Source organism: Phyllobates terribilis, unplaced genomic scaffold (genome assembly GCF_046119375.1).
Source record: "Phyllobates terribilis strain yellow unplaced genomic scaffold, ASM4611937v1 Scaffold_2__4_contigs__length_985480577, whole genome shotgun sequence".
In the NCBI taxonomy this organism is placed as follows: Eukaryota; Metazoa; Chordata; class Amphibia; order Anura; family Dendrobatidae; genus Phyllobates; species Phyllobates terribilis.
In genome coordinates this window covers 448,218,424-448,238,423 of record NW_027362762.1, presented here as the reverse complement: position 1 = coordinate 448,238,423, position 20,000 = coordinate 448,218,424, and the positions used below count along the sequence as shown (strand labels likewise).

Genomic DNA, 20,000 nt, shown 5'->3' with positions numbered 1-20,000 from the left:
ACACGGGAGCGATTTAATCTTATCACCGAGCAGCTATAAATACTCGGAGCTCGGCCCAAGCATACTCGGCGAAAGGGTTAATAGAACATACTCGCTCAACACTAGTAATTATGTTAAATATTCGAATTTGGCACAATTCCTCAAACCTTCTTCTCCAATCCACAGCAATTGCAACTTCCTGCACCTACAGGTGGCAGGACTATATCCGTTTGCAAAATGGCTGACATCGATGTTCGTATTAGACAACGTTCTGTGATTGAATTCTTGCATGCAGAAGGTGAAACACCCATTCGAATTCATGAGAGACTGAAAAATGTGTACGGTGATGCAACAGTGGATGTCAGTACTGTTAGTCGATGGGTTCGTCGCTGTAACACAGCTGAAGGGCCATCATCACCGTTGGCTGACAAAATGCGGAGTGGCAGGCCAGTAACCAGAGTGACTCCAAGCAACATTCAGTGAGTCGATGACATCATTCGTGGTGACCGCCGGGTGACTGCAGATGAATTGTGTGGCATTATCAGCCTCAGTAAAGGCAGTGTGATGAAAATTATTGGACAACTGGGATACAGAAAAGTTTGTGCACGGTGGGTCCCAAGAATGCTTTTTGAATACATGCCCTTGTTAAACGGTGGACCAAGACTATGGAAATGGATGGAGATTATATTGAAAAGTGACAAATTAATCGTTAATGTTGTGGTTTTCAACCTATGTAATTGCATTTGAATTTCTTGCCAATTAAAAGGAGAAAAAAAATAGGAGGCATTACTTATTGACTGACCCTCGTATGTTCGCCCCTTGTCCCGCCTTATACTGACAATGGTTCTCCCTGTCTAAATGGAACGGAAGTCAAGCATGCACTCCTCTGCTTCATTCATTATCTATAGGTGCCGTCGGTACCAACAGCTGGACCTGCAGCAATCAATAAGATATCCCCTATCCTGTCAATAGGAATAACTTGTATACTTGGTTCAAACCATTTCAGTGTCCAATTATATTTTTTTGCAACAAGATATCTTTATGCATCATGGCTTTGTGTGTTAGGCTAAAATATGCTACATCTGTATATATTCTGGAGAAACTGATTCATCTAGAGAAACATTTCCATTTTCCACACTAAAGTTTTGCCTGGCAAAAGTTTCCAATTTATTAAGCAGGGCTTCTTGTATAGCAAGCCTCCAAAAAGTCACAGTGTAAAATTGTATAATTTGTCCTCTTGTCTATAGACAGGCCTCTTATTCTATGCCAAAGATATTTAATTTTTTTCGGGCTAAATAAAAAAAACTGTATGTACCATAAGACAAACCAGGGAGCCATTATGCTAGAAATGCTAGAAATCAATATCACATGGACACTGTAAACTCATTGCATGCAACAGTCGGAGTAAACTGCAATCTCCAATACTATCAAATGCAGATATTTTTGCAAATAAAACATTTTTTATACATTATAACATTAGTTGGAATCTTACATGGCCAAAAGGATCAAGATGATTGTTGGTCAACTTTAGTTTTTGAAATGACACCAGTTGTCTCATCCAGTGGGCTCCAGTGGCAGGAGAGTCCGGATGAACATATAACCTTCCAGGCATTGCAGGCTCAGCTTTTCCTGCCACCATCCTAAAAAAATTAACAAATGAAATATCAATATAGTGAATTAAAATGTTACTAAGGTTATCAGTAAGATTATGTGTATACATAAAAAGTAGATACAGGTCAATGACTGACAACTACAGTTAGGTCCAGAAATATTTGGACAGTGAGCCAAATCTGCATGATTTGGGCTCTTCATGCAACTATTTTTGATTTAAAATGAAAAAACTGAGATGAAATTGAAGTTTTTCAGGTTTAATTAAAAAAATGAACAAAAATATCCTGTGAAACGTTTAGGAATTGCAACCATTTTTCTACAAAGCCTCCTCATTTCAGGGGCTCAAAAGTAATTGGACAAATTAAACTTATCATAAATAAAATGTTAATTTTTAATACTTTGTAGAGAATCTTTTGCGGGCAATAACTGACTGAAGTCTGGAAGCCATAGATGTCACCAAATGCTGGGCTTCCTTCTTTGTGATGCTTTACCGGGCCTTTACTGCAGCTGACTTCAGTTGTTGCTTGTTTGTGCGTCTTTCTGCCTTAAGTTTTGTCTTAAGCATGTGTGTAATGCACACTCCCGGACTGACTGGCGTGTGCGTGTTTAGTAGTTCCACTGGGCCATGAACCGGAGAGTGCCTGGAGGGGCGTAACTAAGTATCTGCCCGATCCGGCCAAGGTCGCACGACGGCATACGACGCCAGTGCACCAGGGAGGAACCGAGCAGAGGAACCAGGGTCTACTCCAGGTCAGACTCCAGGTCAGACTCCGGACACGGATGTTGGCCCACACTGGGGAATACAGGAACAGGCAGGTTAGGCTGGCACACAGACTGCTGGGTATAGGCAGACACGGCTGGTATGCAGACTGGCGGATGCTGGTAAGCACGACTGGTATGCAGGCAGGGGGGTACTGGCAGGTACGACAGGTTGGAGCACCGAGTGGATAGGACCCAGTACAGACTGGGACTCAGGAACCGCAGATGCGGTGGACAAACACAGCAAAGTGAGGCCGCCCAGAGCGGCGAGCAAGAGCAGAACAAGACGAGACCACCTGGAGCGGTGAGCGAGAGAAGAGCAGGACAAGGCCGCCTGGAGAGGTGAGCGAGAGAGGAGCAGGACGAGACTGCCGAAGCAGCGAGCAAAGGGTCAGAGCAGAGCGAGACTGCTGGAGCAGCGAGCTAAGGGTCAGAGCATAGCGAGACTGCCGGAGCAGCGAGCAAAGGGTCAGAGCAGAGCGAGACTGCCGGAGCAGCGAGCAAAGGGTCAGAGCAGAGCGAGACTGCCGGAGCAGCGAGCAAAGGGTCAGAGCAGAGCGAGACTGCCGGAGCAGCGAGCAAAGGGTCAGAGCAGAGCGAGACTGCCGGAGCAGCGAGCAAAGGGTCAGAGCAGAGCGAGACTGCCAGAGCAGCGAGCAAAGGGTCAGAGCAGAGCGAGACTGCCGGAGCAGCGAGCAATGGGTCAGAGCAGAGCGAGACTGCCAGAGCAGCGAGCAAAGGGACAGAGCAGAGCGAGACTGCCAGAGCAGCGAGCAAAGGGACAGAGCAGAGCGAGACTGCAGGAGCGGTGAGCAAAGGGCCAGAGCAGAGCGGAAACCGCAGGAGTGGTGAGCAAGGCAGAGCAGAGCAGAAACCGCAGGAGCGGTGAGCAAGGCAGAGCAGAGCGGAAACCGCAGGAGCGGTGAGCAAGGCAGAGCAGAGCGGAAACCGCAGGAGCGGTGAGCAAGGCAGAGCAGAGCGGAAACCGCAGGAGCGGTGAGCAAGGCAGAGCAGAGCGGAAACCGCAGGAGCGGTGAGCAAGGCAGAGCAGGCAAGAACTGCCGGAGCGGTGAGCAAGGCAGAGCAGAGTGGACAGGGCTCTGTTCACACGGAACAGACTGGAAGGGAAAGGCAGAACCAGGTACACACAAGATACTTGCAATGAAGTAGCGAGTGGACTCTAAACTCACAAACGGGAGTACAGGGACAACGAGTAGGAGTTAGGTACGGGATCAGATTCTGCAGGAAAAGGGAAGGTACAGTCATAGAGAAAAACAGGTAACAGGCTAGGAGAGTATTCAGACAAGAACAGACACAGCAGCAAGATACAGGAGCGGGTCTAGGTATGCGGCCCCTAGAAGGCGGAAAGAACAGGCTAGGAGCGTGCTCAGACAAGAACAGGCAAGATACAGGAACGGGTCTAGGTATGCGGCCCCTAGAAGGCAGAAAGAACAGGCTAGGAGTGTGTTCACACTGGCCTGGAAATACAGCCTCCAGGATAGGCAGAGGACAACAGGCTAGAGGATAGTTCAGACAGGACACAGTTCAAACACGGGAACTGAAACCGAAGGCAGGGAACAGGAAAGGACCTGGCACGTCAGCGACCAAAGGCCAACTGACAGCACAAGATGCTCAGGCAAGGATTCCAGGAAAGAGCTGGGTTAAATACCAGGTGACAGACAGCAATAGGCTGAGGACGCACAAGGGGTGTGCCCGCAGCAGCTACAAGAAGCAGGAAGTGATCGGGCGCCGCCCTTAAGCAGAAGAAACAGAGGCAAGCAGACAGCATGGAGGAAAGCCAGAGTGATAGTCTGGACTGGAAATCAAGTGCGTGCACTTGCACAGTGGGAGATGGACCACTATGCAAGGACGCCGCCAGGTATGTTACAGTACCCCCCCTTACGCCCCCTCTTCTTCAGGCCTGCCAGAGTCTTCCGCAGGGAATTTGAGGGCCAATCCTTCACTTCAAGGAGATTACTTCTACTGTCCACAGGAAGAGACAAAACTGGTCTCATCTGGGTAGCTAGGATGCTACCTCCTATCCAGCCATCCTCAGCAACAGACGAAACGGGTGGAGTACGAGGAACAGCACACAAGGAAGTCTCTCTCCACTTATTATCAGGTAGCACCCCAGAGGGTTCAGGAGACAACTGGAAGTCCTCCGCCAGGTTGTAGGGGTGCAGAAACTCGGGGGTAACCTCTGCTTTGGGGTGCATCTTGTCAAGCTCACAGGATGAAATGGGCAAGGTATCAGGTACAAGGTGTAGAAAAGTCACTGTCTCTTTGTTATCTGGTGGTACCCCGGAGGATTCAGGAAACAACTGGGGGTCCTCCGCCGGGTTGGAGGGGTGCCGAGACTCGGGGGTAACCTCTGCTTTGGAGTACACTAGGTCAGACTCACTGGAAGAAGCGGGCAAAGTATCAGGTACCGAGTATAGGAGAGTCTCTGTCCATTCGCTATCAGGTAGCACCCCGAAGGGTTCAGGAGACAACTGGAGGTCCTCTGCCTGGTCGGAGGGTGTAGAGACTCGGGGATAACCTCTGCTTCGGAGTACACTAGGTCGGACTCACTGAACGAAGCGGGCGAGGTATCAGGTACAGAGTATAGGGAAGACTCTGTCCATTTGCTACCAGGTAGCACCCCGAAGGGTTCAGGAGACAACTGGAGGTCCTCCGCCTGGTCGGAGGGGTGTAGAGACTCGGGGTTAGCTACCGCTTTGAGGTACCGATTGTCAGGCTCACAGGACGGAGCGGACGAAGTATCGGGTACCGGGTGTAGGGAAGTCTCTCTCCATTTGTCATCAGGTGGTATCCCGGAGGATTCAGGAGGCAACAGGGGGTCCTCCGCCATGTAGTAGAGATGCACAGACTCGGAGGTAATCACTGCTTCGGAGTACCCTTGGACAGGCTCACCGGTTAAAGTGGGTGAAGCATCAGATACCGGGTGCAGGAAGTCTTCCTGTGTGGATTCTAGGTGGGCAGAAGTCTCTTCGGGCAGGAGCACTGGTGCACTACCCACGCACATTACCCGTCGGGGCTGCTCCGGGATACAGGGAAATGAAGCTTCAGCAGGGACTTCAAGGTTAGGGTCATCGAAGACCATTAGAAAGGCCACCAGGAAGGCCTGCAAGTCCAGGACGATAGGATCCTGTGCGTCCCATAGGGGGGTGATCCATTTCAAGGCATCACCCGCTAGGTAAGACATCATGAATCCCACCTTAACCCGATCGGTGGGAAAACAAAGAGGGTAGACCTTGAAGTGTAGCAAGCATTGCTCCACAAATGCACGACTCTGTCTTGGATCCCCCTAGTACCGTGGCGGATCCGCAGGAACGAGTGCAGAAAGTTCCATCTGGATGGGTGCGTAATTCGCCTGGAACTCAGCTAAAGAAAAAATTTAATTATTTTTTTTTTAATTTATTTATTTTTAATGCACGTATTCGCTGGAAAACGTTTCAGAGAGCGAAGGCCGTGGGGCTCAACGGGAACCATGGCCTGAGCATGCTGTAATGCACACGCCCGGACTGACTGGCGTGTGCGTGTTTAGTAGTTCCACTGGGTCATGAACCGGAGAGTGCCTGGAGGGGCGTAACTAAGTATCTGCCCGATCCGACCAAGGTCGCACGACGGCATACGACGCCTGTGCACCAGGGAGGAACCGAGCAGAGGAACCAGGGTCTACTCCAGGTCAGACTCCGGACACGGCTGTTGGCCCACACCGGAGAATACAGGAACAGGCAGGTTAGGCTGGCACACAGACTGCTGGGTATAGGCAGACACGGCTGGTATGCAGACTGGCGGATGCTGGTAAGCACGACTGGTATGCAGACAGGGAGGTACTGGCAGGTAGGACAGGTTGGAGCACCGAGTGGATAGGACCCAGTACAGACTGGGACTCAGGAACAGAACCGCAGATGCGGTGGACAAACGCAGCAGAGTGAGGCCGCCCAGAGCGGCGAGCAAGAGCAGAACAAGACGAGACCGCCTGGAGCGGTGAGCGAGAGAAGAGCAGGACAAGGCCGCCTAGAGCGGTGAGCGAGAGAGGAGCAGGACGAGACCGCCGAAGCAGCGAGCAAAGGGTCAGAGCAGAGCGAGACTGCCGGAGCAGCGAGCAAAGGGTCAGAGCAGAGCGACACTGCCGGAGCAGCGAGCATAGGGTCAGAGCAGAGCGAGACTGCCGGAGCAGCGAGCAAAGGGTCAGAGCAGAGCGACACTGCCGGAGCAGCGAGCAAAGGGTCAGAGCAGAGCGACACTGCCGGAGCAGCGAGCAAAGGGTCAGAGCAGAGTGAGACTGCCGGAGCAGCGAGCAAAGGGTCAGAGCAGAGCGAGACTGCCAGAGCAGCGAGCAAAGGGTCAGAGCAGAGCGAGACTGCCGGAGCAGCAAGCAAAGGGACAGAGCAGAGCGAGACTGCCGAAGCAGCGAGCAAAGGGTCAGAGCAGAGCGAGACTGCCGGAGCAGCGAGCAAAGGGTCAGAGCAGTGCGGAAACCGCAGGAGTGGTGAGCAAAGGGTCAGAGCAGGAGCGGAAACCGCAGGAGCGGTGAGCAAGGCAGAGCAGAGCGGAAACCGCAGGAGCGGTGAGCAAGGCAGAGCAGAGCGGAAACCGCAGGAGCGGTGAGCAAGGCAGAGCAGAGCGGAAACCGCAGGAGCGGTGAGCAAGGCAGAGCAGAGCGGAAACAGCAGGAGCGGTGAGCAAGGCAGAGCAGAGCGGAAACCGCAGGAGCGGTGAGCAAGGCAGAGCAGAGTGGAAAAAGCAGGAGCGGTGAGCAAGGCAGAGCAGGTAAGAACCGCCGGAGCGGTGAGCAAGGCAGAGCAGAGTGGAGAGTGGGCTCTGTTCACACGGAACAGACTGGAAGGGAAAGGCAGAACCAGGTACACACAAGATACTTGCAATGAAGTAGCGAGTGGACTCTAAACTCACAAACGGGAGTACAGGGACAACGAGTAGGAGTTAGGTACCGGATCATATTCTGCAGGAAAAGGGAAGGTACGGACATAGAGAAAAACAGGTAACAGGCTAGGAGAGTATTCAGACAAGAACAGACACAGCAGCAAGATACAGGAGCGGGTCTAGGTAAGCGGCCACTAGAAGGCGGAAAGAACAGGCTAGGAGCGTGTTCAGACAGGAACAGGCAAGATACAGGAACGGGTCTAGGTATGCAGCCCCTAGAAGGCGGAAAGAACAGGCTAAGAGCGTGTTCACACTGGCCTGGAAATACAGTCTCCAGGATAGGCAGAAGACAACAGGCTAGAAGATAGTTCAGACAGGACACAGTTCAGACACAGGAACTGAAACCGAAGGCAGGGAACAGGAAAGGACCTGGCACGTCAGCGACCAAAGGCCAACTGACAGCACAAGATGCTCAGGCAAGGATTCCAGGAAAGAGCTGGGTTAAATACCAGGTGACAGACAGCAATAGGCTGAGGACGCACAAGGGGTGTGCCCGCAGCAGCTACAAGAAGCAGGAAGTGATCGGGCGCCACCCTTAAGCAGAAGAAACAGAGGCAAGCAGACAGCATGGAGGAAAGCCAGAGTGATAGTCTGGACTGGAAATCAAGTGCGCGCTCTTACACAGTGGGAGATGGACCACTATGCAAGGACGCCGCCAGGTATGTTACAATGTGAAATGCATGATCAATAGGGTTGAGATCTGGTCACTGTCTCAGCAACTGCAGAATATTCCACTTCTTTGCCTTAGAAAACTCCTGGGTTGCTTTCGCAGCATGTTTTGGGTCATCTGTACTGTGAAGCTCCGCTCAATCAGCCTTGCTGCATTTGGTTAACCCTGAGCAGAAAGTATTGCCCTGTACACTACAGAATTCATCTGGCTGCTTTTGTCTACAGTCACATCATCAATAAACACTAGTGACCCAATGCCATTGGAAGCCATGCATGCCCATGCCATCACACTGCCTCCACCATGTTTTACAGAGGATGTAGTGTGCTTTGGATCATGAGCCATTCTAAGCCTTCTCCATATTTTTTTCTTCCCATCATTCTGGTACAGGTTGATCTTAGTTTTATGTGTCCAAAGAATGCTTTTCCAGAACTGGACTGGCTTCTCTAGTTTTTTTGGCAAACTCTAATCTGGTCTTTCTATGTTTAAGGTCAATTAACCCTTTGTGTTTGCTCTCATGAAGTCTTCTCTTTATGGTAGACTTAGATACTGAAACACCTACTTCCTGGAGAGTGTTCTTCACTTGGGTGGATGTTGTGAAGGGGTTTTTCTGAAATCATTCACCACTGTTATCATCCATGGATGTCCAGGTCTTTTTGAGTTCCCAAGCTCACCAGTGCACTCTTTTTATTATTTGCGGAATGTACCAAACAGTTGATTTGGCCACTCCTAATATTTCTGCTATATTTCTGATGGATTTCTTCTTTTTTCAGCCTAATGATGGTCTGTTTCACTTCCCTTGAGAAGTAATTTAATCACATGTTGTGGGTTCACAGAAACATCTTCCAAATGCAAATGCCACACCTGTAATCAGCTCCAAACCATTTACCTGCTTAGTTGATGATGGCTTAATGAGGGACTAACCCATGCAGCTCATTAAAGTGCTGTTGAGATTATTGTCCAATTACTTTTGGTCCCTTCAAAAAGAGGCAGCTACGTACTCAAATTAGGATGTGAATACCCTCATATTAAAGTTGTATATCTGCACTTTAAGTGCATATTGATTATATAATTGTACCTTGAATATGTTTTGGTGAACAGCTAAAATGATTAAACTTGTGTCACTGACCAAATATTTCTGGATCTAACTATAACTCTCCTAACCATACCATACATAAACATGCTGTGGTCTGTATGTAGAAATGGAAAAAAAAACATGTGCATTAGGCTATGTTTACATGTCCAGTAGTGATCAGTTAGAACGGATCAAGCAACAATCCGTTGGCAAAAAAGTTGTGCAGACACAACTTTTTAGTCTGTTTTTAAATAACTGATCTCTGCTGGATCCTTTTTTTTTAACATTGAAGTCTATGGAAAATGGATCCTTTAATTAGCCATCTGTTTTTCTTTCATTTGTAACAGATCCAATTTTTGCTTACTGGATCCAGTACTGTTTTTTTTAACACAGTGAAAATATGCAGCGCCATAACTCATCAAAAACTCATCATCGCCCCACATCCTTATTGATCTATACACACATCGGTGAAAAGTACAGATCTGAGTGTGAGATCTGTGAGACTCAGGGCAGATCATATTATGATCCATGTTAACAGATCAGACTTGACCATATACAGTGGGGGAAAAAAAGTATTTAGTCAGCCACAAATTGTGCAAGTTCTCACACTTAAAAGATGAGAGAGGCCTGTAATTGACATCATAGGTAGACCTCGACTATGAGAGACAAAATGAGAAAACAAATCCTGAAAATAACACTGTCTGATTTGGAAAGATTTTTTTTCAAATTTTGGTGGTAAATAAGTATTTGGTCAATTACAAACAAGCAAGATTTCTGGCTCTCACAGACCTGTTACTTCTTCTTTAAGAGGCTCCTCCGTCCTCCACTCATTACCTGTAGTACTGGCACCTGTTTAAACTTGTTATCAGTATAAAAGACACCTGTCCGCAACCTTAAACAGTCACACTCCAAACTCCACTATGGTGAAGACCAAAGAGTTGTCGAAGGACACCAGAAGCAAAATTGTAACCCAGCACCAGGCTGGGAAGACTGAATCTGCAATAGGCAAGCAGCTTGGTGTGAAGAAATTAACTGTGGGAGCAATAATTAGAAAATGGAAGATATACAAGACCACTGATAATCTCCCTCGATCTGGGGCTCCACACAAGATCTCACCCCGTGAGGACAAAATGATCTCAAGAACGGTGAGCAAAAATCCCAGAACCACACAGGTGGACCTAGTGAATGACCTGCAGAGAGCTGGGACCAACGTTACACAGGCTACCATCAGTAACACACTACGCCGCCAGGGGCTCAGTTCCTGCAGTGCCAGACGTGTCCCCCTGCTTAAGCCATTACATGTCTGGGCCCATCTGTAGTTTGCTAGAGAGCATTTGGATGATCCAGAAGAGTATTGGGAGAATTTCATATGGTCAGATGAAACCAAAGTAGAACTGTTTTGTAGAAACACAACTCGTCGTGTTTAGAGGAGAAAGAATGCTGAGTTGCATCCAAAGAACACCATACCTACTGTGAAGTATGGGGGTGGCAACTAGTGTTGAGCCACCCCCGTAGTGTTCGAGTTCGGTTCGGTTCGTCGAACACCCGTGTGTTCGCCGAACTGTTCGTCGAACTGTTCGTCGAACTGTTCGTCGAACACCTTCGAACACCGTTAAAACCAATGGCAGGCAAACAAAAACACATAGAAACACATAGAAAACACCTTCAAAGGTGTCCAAAAGCTGACAAACTGCTCAGAAGACATAACTAACACATGGAAAAGTGACAAGTACATATAGTCATGCGAAAATAAAAGAGGTGGAGGAGTAAAAGGAGGGGGAGACACAGATATAGGCATGTCATGCCCTTCTAAAATCCAAAAAGTGAGAAGCCGACACGGCCAGTCCGCTCCTGCCCGTGCCACCTCCGTGTCGCCGGGTTTGTGCCAGAGCCGCGGTGAACCCTGATGGCCAGCCCCCCTCTCCCAATACTGGTGCCTGTCCGCTGGTGGGTCGAGCGAGCCCCCCTGTGGTGGAGGCAGCTCTAAGCTTTTTAATTTAAATTGTCTCTCTAATTTGAATGAATACACTTTAAATCCATTTACAAGGATCTATTGGAGGGCAAGTCTCATGCCAGCAGCCGCGGTAATTCCAGCTCCAGTAGCGTCCACTAAAGCTGCTGCAGTTAAAAAGCTTTTATAAGGATCGAGCTCGGCTGTCCACCGCAAGGCATCCTACTGCCAGTCCCAGCCCCTATGCCTTGGGGTGCCTCCTGATGCTCTTCACTAAGTATCCCATGGTCCCGAAGCATTTCCTTTGAAAAAATTAAGTGTCTAAACTACAGGTGGTGTAGCTTGCTTAACAGCCGGGATAATCCGCTGACTAGCAGACACTGCTACTAGGCACAAAGTATTTCCTGGGCTAGATGCAGTTAAAAATTTGTAATTAGATACTCTCGTTGGATGCTGAGAAAGCATTCCATAGAGTCTCCTGGCACGCCATATATGATTCTCTTAAAGAGCTTGGGGTAGGGGTCTAGGGGACCCTTTTATAGCCAAAATCACGGCCCTGTATCACAATACGTCACCTAGGCTGAAGATAAATGGAACTGTAGCACCGAGGGCTCGGTTGCTACAGACGTATTGCACCTCACCCAGAGGTGTGATATCTCACTCTCAGATAAGGATGGAGTGTGGATCAGGACCCGACACCTGCATGCATTACACCACATTGCCGTGGGGCAGGGTGACCAATATGCCCCTGAGATGGGCACGACAGTCCCTGTCCCTGGCTGGAGTGGGGGGAGGGAACACTGAGGAAGGGGAACCCTGCAGTGCAGGAGCAGGGAGGAAGCAGTTCCTGGGTGCATTGAGAAGGGAGTATAAAAGGTGGGCACCATCTTAGTTCAGTGCAGAGAAGTCTGAGCAGAAGTGGCTGGGAGCAGGGGCTCTGCATGAGCTCTGCTCCGGAGGCGGGCCTAGTAACAGAGGCCCAGGCCTGCAAGAGGGAGAAGGAAGGAAGAGGAGCGGAGAAGGCTCCAGGAACGAGGAATGAAGGGATCCCAGGGGTGCGGACGGGCGAGTCGCCACCGCACGCCCGAATCCACCTGCGTGGAGGGGTCAGGCCAAAGGGGGAGACCGGTCCCCGAACTAGTGGAGGCAGGAAACGACCCTCAGCTAGACACCGGAGGCTCTGACATTTTATGTGGCGCAGCCCCTTGCTCCACCCGCTAGGAAGGCACCACATAGGGTCAGGGAAACTGGCGCCAAGTTTACCAAGAGGAGGCCCGAGGCAGCCGGACAGAAGTGTTGGTAAGAAAGGCCAGACAAAGGACACACAAAGGGGGTCCTGTGAAGCGCTCCAAAGTTATCTGGGAGTTGTCTGAGCCCCTCACCTGGTGAGCACAGTACGACGTGGGCAGCCGTTACCTGCAGACGTGGTCTGGATAATAAGAACTGTGAGTAAAGGCCCTGAACTGCATCACTGACTCCGTGTCGTTACTGCTGCTGCCCTGCACCATCACCGGCATCCTCCGCATACACTGCCCTGAGGCTATACTCCTCCCGTGGGGAGTTATGCTACGCTCTGCTGCACCCACAACACCAGCCTTAGCGGTCTGCCCTGTAGCGGCGGTTCACTCTGACCGCAATCCACGGGTGGCGTAGTCGGACATTTAAACATCAAAACCACATAAATAGTTCCGCCACTGGTTTGACCGCCCTGAGCCACGGAACCGGATCGCCGCCACGAAGACTACAACCACCAGCATCCACCAAAAAGGGTCCGGCTCCGGGTGTCCCAAGGCCCAGGGGGTGCGTCAGAACATTTTCATCACCTTTCACAATCACCAATGGGACAAGGCAGGGATGTCCTCTGTCCCCTCTCTTATACATCCTAGTGACGGAGCACCTGCTCTCATCAATTCGCCATAACCCCAATATTAGGTGGATTGAGGTGGGAGGCACCGAGTACAAGTGCTCTCTATTTGCTGATGATGTCCTAGTATATATCACTCAATCACATATATCCATCCCTGCTGTTATGGCTGAAATAGATCACTTTGTTACATGGTAAAATTTTAAAATCAATGCAGCGAAGTCTGAGGCCCTCGATGTCTCCCTCCCTAAATCCATATAGGATTCCATCCAGTCCAACTTTCCCTTTGCCTGGCCCTCACAGGGTATCAAATACTTAGGAATTCCTATTCATAGAGACCTCTCCCATCTATGTTATCTTAATTTTGGGCCCTTTATTGAACAATTCCATACAGACCACGGTTGGCAAGTTAGAACTGTAAGATTCACTACGTGAACCACTGGTGTTTTGTGGAAAAGCACATGTACACCGCGTTCCAAATTATTATGCAAAAAGTGTTTAGGAGTGATAAGGGAAGAATTTGTTTGTTTGTCAGTTAAACTCATTGATGGTGATGTGTGTCAGGGCTCTTTATATCACTGTAAGCAATTGCAGACACCTGTGCTAATTAGTTTGGCAGGTGTGTCCAATGAAAGGCAAGACTACTTAAGAAGGCTCTCTCACATTATTAAGCAGCCTACATTTTCTGCCAAAATGGGAAAGAAAAAGGATGTGTCAGCTGCTGAGAAGCAACAAATTGTGGAGTGTTTAGGTCAAGGCATGACTACAATCAACATTGTGCGATGATCAGGATGAAGTGTCTTGGCAATCAAGAAGTATGTAGCTGATTCACAGTACACACGTGTGCGTGCTGATAAGGGCAAATTGAGGACTCTTTCCTACAGGCAATTACGTCAGGTTGAAAGAGCAGCGGCAAAAAAGCCTTGTCATAGCAGCAGACAAGTTTTTGAAGCTGCTTGTGCCTCCAACGTCCCCCGAACAACAAGATGCAGGGTCCTTCAGAGGTTTGCAGCTGTGCATACGCCATCCTGTCGACCTCCTCTATCCACTTCACACAAGCAGAAACGGCTCCAGTGGGCCAAACATTACATGAAGACTGATTTCAAAACTGTTTTGTTCACGGATGAGTGCCGTGCAGCGCTCGATGGTCCAGATGAATGGAGTGGAGGATGGCTGGTTGATGGACACCCCACGCAAACACGGCTACAGCGCCAACAAGGAGGAGGTGGAGTAATGTTTTGGGCTGGAATCATGGGGAGAGAGATTGTCGGCCCCTTTAGGATCCCTGAAGGCGCTAAAGATGAACTCCATAATGTATGTGGATTTTCTCAAACAGCACTTCCTGCCATGGTTCAAGAAGAAGAACCGTGTATTTCACAGCAAGATCATTTTTCTGCATGATAATGCACCATCTCATGCTGCACATAAAACATCTGCATCTCTGGCTGATATGGGCATAAAAGGGGACAAACTTATGGTGTGACCCCCATGCTCCCCTGACCTCTACCCCATTCAGAACCTTTGGAGCATCATTAAAAGGAGTGTCTATGATGGCGGGAGGCAGTTCACATCTAAGCAACAGCTCTGGGAGGGTATTCTGTCCTCATGCAAAACAATTGAAGCAGAAACCATCCAAAACCTGACAAATTCAATGGACGAGAGAGTTCAGAAGCTCCTTTCGAACAAGGGGTCCTATGTGAAAATGTAACATCACCTAGAATAAAGTTTTGAGTTGAAAACTGTTTGATTTCAGTTTCTAACAACCTGCTAATGCTTATAATTTCAAAAATGACCATTTTTTTGGTCTTTATTAAAATGAAAAGGTTGATCGAAAAGTTTGGGGGATCTAAGAGTGTGGCAACCCAGTAGTCATGATTACTTCGAATTCTGACAATATGAGGGTCATGCTGCAGGTAGTGCAGCAAGAAGGCACTTATGTGTCTTGCGCATCTCGGAGCCCCAAAATTATTTTCCGGGCTAGATGCAGCTAAAAATTATTTTTAATTTTAAATCTGGTGAAGCTTATTATAGATGGCCTAATAGGATCAGTGCTGCACACTGCTACAAAGCCCAAATTATTTTCCAGTCAAGATACAGATAAACATGATTAGTAATTTGAAAGCTTAAAACGGTTGGTAGGGTGATTTTAACCAATCATCAAGCTTTTACTCTCCCCAGGATGACACAGGGGTAGAAAAGTCGTTTCGGATCCATGATTTGTTCATCTTTATGAACGTGAGTCTGTCTACATTATCAGTGGAGAGCCGCGTGCGCTTATCTGTCAGCACACCACCAGCAGCGCTGAACACACGTTCAGACAGAACGCTGGCTGCGGGGCATGACAAGATCTCCAAGGCGTAAGTGGCTAGCTCCGGCCATTTATCCAGATTGGAAGCCCAAAAAGAGCAAGGGTCCAGTGACACAGTCGTGGCTTCAATGTTTACTTGGAGATACTCCTGTACCATCGTCTCTAGGCGTTGACTATGTGTCAGACTTCTTGTCTCCTGTGGCCTTGCAAAGGATGGGCTAAAAAAGTGGTGAAATGATTCCGCAAATTGATGTTACCAGCAGATACTGTGGTTCTGTTACGGTTTGAGTGCTGAACACTTGACGGTCCCACGGTTGGCAAGTTGGAACTGTGAGATTCACTACGTGCACCACTGGTATTTTGTGGAAAAGCACATGTAAGATTCTGCAACAGTCTCTGCTGATACTCCTGCATGCGTGCATCCCTTTCTATGGCAGGAATAATTTCTGCAAATTTACTTTTGTACCGGGGATCTAACAGTGTGGCAACCCAGTAGTCAGGATTATTTCTAATTCTCACAATTCGAGGGTCATGTTGCAGGTAGTGCAGCAAGAAGGCACTCATGTGTGTTGCGCATCCAGGAGCACCAAGTCCCTGTTGTGTTGGTGGCGAGGTAACAATCATGCTTCCTTCCTCTGTCCTCTCCCCCCAACCTCGCACAACAGAAATGTGATCAAGGTCTCCCTCATCTGATGAGTCTTCCATCAGTTCGTCCTCCACTTCTTCCTGGGCTCCTGCACCTTCCTCACTAGTTTGGCTGCTACCATGCGCCCTGGTAAAATCATCTCCCCCACCCTCACATGCCTGCCGCCTTGGTGCTGCCGACCGTCTGGACCTTGCAGATGTTAGCCCTTCCGCATACAACTCCTCCTCCTCTACTTCCTCCACCTCCTCTTGTGCCACCACCTGACTCCGAATTCTGTTTAACATGTGCTCCAGCATGTAAATCACCGGAATACTCATGCTGATAATGGCATCGTCAGCACTAAACATCTTCGTCGCCATTTCAAAACTGTGCAGAAGGGTGCATAGGTCCCTGATCTGAGACCACTCCTCCAGCGTGATTTGCCCCACCTCTGAATCTCGTTGGCCCAGGCTATACGTCAGAACGTATTGCACCAGGGCTTGTCGGTGCTGCCACAGTCGCTGCAACATGTGCAGAGTTGAATTCCACCGGGTAGGCACATCGCATTTTAGCCGGTGAAGTGGCAGGCCCAACGACTTCTGTAGAGATGTAAGTCGCTGAGCTGCGGGATGCGAACGGCGGAAGTGAGCACACAGCGACCGTGCCCTCTGCAGAAGGCCATCTAGTCTGGGATAGTGGGCTAAAAATTGCTGGACAACCAGGTTCAACACGTGAGCCATACAAGGCAGTGTGTGACATTGCCCCGGCGAAGGGCCGCACCCAGGTTTGCAGCATTGTCGCACACGGCCTTCCCTGGTTTCAGGTCCAGTGGAGACAACCATTCATGAAATTGGTTCTCCAGAGCTGACCACAACTCCTCAGCTGTGTGACTCACATTTCCCAGACATTTCAATGTAAAAACCGCCTGATGACGTTGAGCCCTACTGCCAGCATAGTAAGGAGGTGTGCAGGATCCCTTCTGCGCAGTTAGAAAGCTTGTGGCATGACCAGACAGGCTTTGGGTGCAGGTGGAAGACCGAGAGGAGGTTGAGGAGGCAGAAGCAGTGGAGGAACTTTGACATAAAGAGGATTGACGCACAACTCGTGGGGACGGCAAGACTTGGACAGCAGCCCCTTGTCCTGCTGTCACCATAGTTACCCAGTGCCCAGTCAGCGACATGTAACGCCCCTGTCCATGCCTACTCGTCCAAGTGTCTGTGGTGAAATGCACCCTGTCACACACAGAGTTTCTCAAAGAAGCGGTGATGTTGTGTGCGACATGCTGGTGGAGCGCAGGCACACCTTTCTTTGAGAAGTAGTGCCGACTGGGCATCTGGTACTGGGGCACTGCGACGGACATAAGGTCTCGAAAATCCTCTGTGTCCACCAGGCGGAAAGGCAGCATTTCTGTAGCCAAGAGCTTGCAGATGGTGAAATTCAACCTCTTAGCTTTCTCATGGCTAGGAGGAAATGGTCTTTTACTTGTCCACATCTGAGGGACCGAGGGCTGGCTATTGTGCTTAGACGGGGTTGATAAGGGTGTCCCCGGCAAACTGCCGGTCTGTGAGGAAGATGCAGGCGGACATGTTAGGTTGCCTTGATCCAAAGGTGGTGCTATCGATGTCGGACAGCGCTCAACACCAGCTGGTGTTACCACCTCCAAAGAAAATGATGACCTGCCAATCACGCTGGCTGTTGCGGGTAAAGAGGTGGCAGGTCTGCGCCCCAAAACAGGTGTGACTGCTGTCCCCCCAGTCACAGAGGATGAAGAGGCCGCGGATGCACAAGATATGGCAGACGGTGGTTGGCCCGGCCGGCTAGGCCGCATTGTAGCACACTGAGCTTCCCACTGCAACTTATGCTTCATGTCCATGTGCCGGTTCATGCATGAAGTACTCAAACTATGTATTTTTTGGCCTCTACTTAGCTTTTGCTGACAAATGTTACAGATAACAAGAGTTGGGTCATCTTTATCGATCTGAAAAAATGCCCAGGCTATGCAAGGCTTAGCACCCATGCGACCTGAAGAGCCACCACGACTTGTGGTGAGAGGCAGAGTTGTGTTTGAGGATGCAGTTGTTGACGTGCTTCCAGTACTACGTCTCTGTCCAGGAAGGCGCAACCTGACCTCGTCGTCACTAGCATCTTCCTCCACCTCCTCTGCTGACCTCATCTCTTGGCTGACTGTGGGTTGACAGTAAGTGGGATCTCCGACCTCATCATCATCACCCTGTGCGTTATCACACCCGTCGTCCTCAGAGCCAACCTGTTCCTGCCCTGACAAAAAACTAAAGTTGTCGCTCCAATCAGGTATTTGAGTCTTATCATCGTCTTCCTCATTGTCTCCACCAACAGGAGTTACAGTTTGGGAATGAGGGTCTACATTATGGTCAGAACCTTCTGCGTCTGGTCCTGGATCCGACTCATAAAGATTCTGGGCATCAGTGCAGATCATTTCCTCGTCTGGATTCACAGAAGCGCTGGAGTCGACCTCTGATTCCCAGGCTATAGTATGAGTAAACAGCTCTGCAGACTCAACCATCTGTTCTACCTCATACTCAGACGGGCAGCTGGAGATTTGGGAGCTGTGAGGAAGCAAGTGCGATTTGGGTGACACCTTTGAGGACTGGAGTATTTGTGATGTTGAAGTTGATGTGGAGGAGAGCCCAGTTAAAGGAGCACTTGATATCCGTTGAAGCACCTGCTGTTTTTGTGCCTCATCTGGAATTTGTAGCGATTGGCGTGGCCGTAAGAAAGGGATCTTATCACATTGTCCGCTAAAAGAAGTAGACATTTTAGTTTGGCTGGAAGATGGTCTTTCTTCTGCACCTACCCCACGGACACAACCTTTTTTCCCCTTCCCAACACGCCTATTCCCCTTTCCACCAGCAGCAGGCCTTTTTCCACTCATTTTGGTGGTTAACTAATTCACAACTCTGGAGTTGTTTGCACAAAAACACAATGGATGGTAACCGAGCAGAGCTGAGTGGCCAAACTGTGGTATTAGGCCAAAACTATTGGCAGGGTTAGATGCAGAAAAAAAATATTTTTAATTTGCAACCTGATGGAGGTCAGTATAGATGGACTAATAGACCAAGTCCCACACACCGCTAGAAGCCCAAATATTTTTTCAGAGCTAGATGCAGAAATTTTTTTTATTCAATTTGCAACCTGATGGAGGTCAGTATAGATGGACTAATAGACCAAGTCCCACACACTGCTAGAAGCCCAAATATTTTTTCAGAGCTAGATGCAGAAAAAAATTATTTTTAATTTGCAACCTGATGGAGGTCAGTATAGATGGACTAATAGACCAAGTCCCACACACTGCTAGAAGCCCAAATATTTTTTCAGAGCTAGATGCAGAAAAAAATTATTTTTAATTTGCAACCTGATGGAGGTCAGTATAGATGGACTAATAGACCAAGTCCCACACACCGCTAGAAGCCCAAATATTTTTTCAGAGCTAGATGCAGAAAAAAATTATATTCAATTTGCAACCTGCTGGAGGTCAGTATAGAAGGACTAATAGAACAAGTCCCACACACTGCTAGAAGCCCAAATATTTTTTCAGAGCTAAATGAAGAAAAAAATTATTTTTAATTTGCAACCTGATGGAGGTCAGTATAGATGGACTAATAGACCAAGTCCCACACACTGCTAGAAGCCCAAATATTTTTTCAGAGCTAGATGCAGAAAAAAATTATTTTTAATTTGCAACCTGATGGAGGTCAGTATAGATGGACTAATAGACCAAGTCCCACACACCACTAGAAGCCCAAATATTTTTTCAGAGCTAGATGCAGAAAATTTTTTTTTTCAATTTGCAACCTGATGGAGGTCAGTATAGATGGACTAATAGACCAAGTCCCACACACTGCTAGAAGCCCAAATATTTTTTCAGAGCTAGATGCAGAAAAAAATTATTTTTAATTTGCAACCTGATGGAGGTCAGTATAGATGGACTAATAGACCAAGTCCCACACACTGCTAGAAGCCCAAATATTTTTTCAGAGCTAAATGAAGAAAAAAATTATTTTTAATTTGCAACCTGATGGAGGTCAGTATAGATGGACTAATAGACCAAGTCCCACACACTGCTAGAAGCCCAAATATTTTTTCAGAGCTAGATGCAGAAAAAAATTATTTTTAATTTGCAACCTGATGGAGGTCAGTATAGATGGACTAATAGACCAAGTCCCACACACCGC

At 48.6% G+C, this 20,000-nt stretch overlaps 1 protein-coding gene across 1 annotated transcript in view; it reads right to left on the bottom strand.

The window, feature by feature from the left end:
* The window catches only part of TBX4 (T-box transcription factor 4), a 326,480-nt gene that overhangs the window by 126,887 nt on the left and 179,593 nt on the right, over window positions 1-20,000 (bottom strand). The window contains exon 5 of the mRNA XM_073670565.1: window positions 1,472-1,619. Coding sequence (XP_073526666.1) covers window positions 1,472-1,619 — 148 coding nt within the window. The remainder of the gene's footprint in view (window positions 1-1,471; window positions 1,620-20,000) is intronic.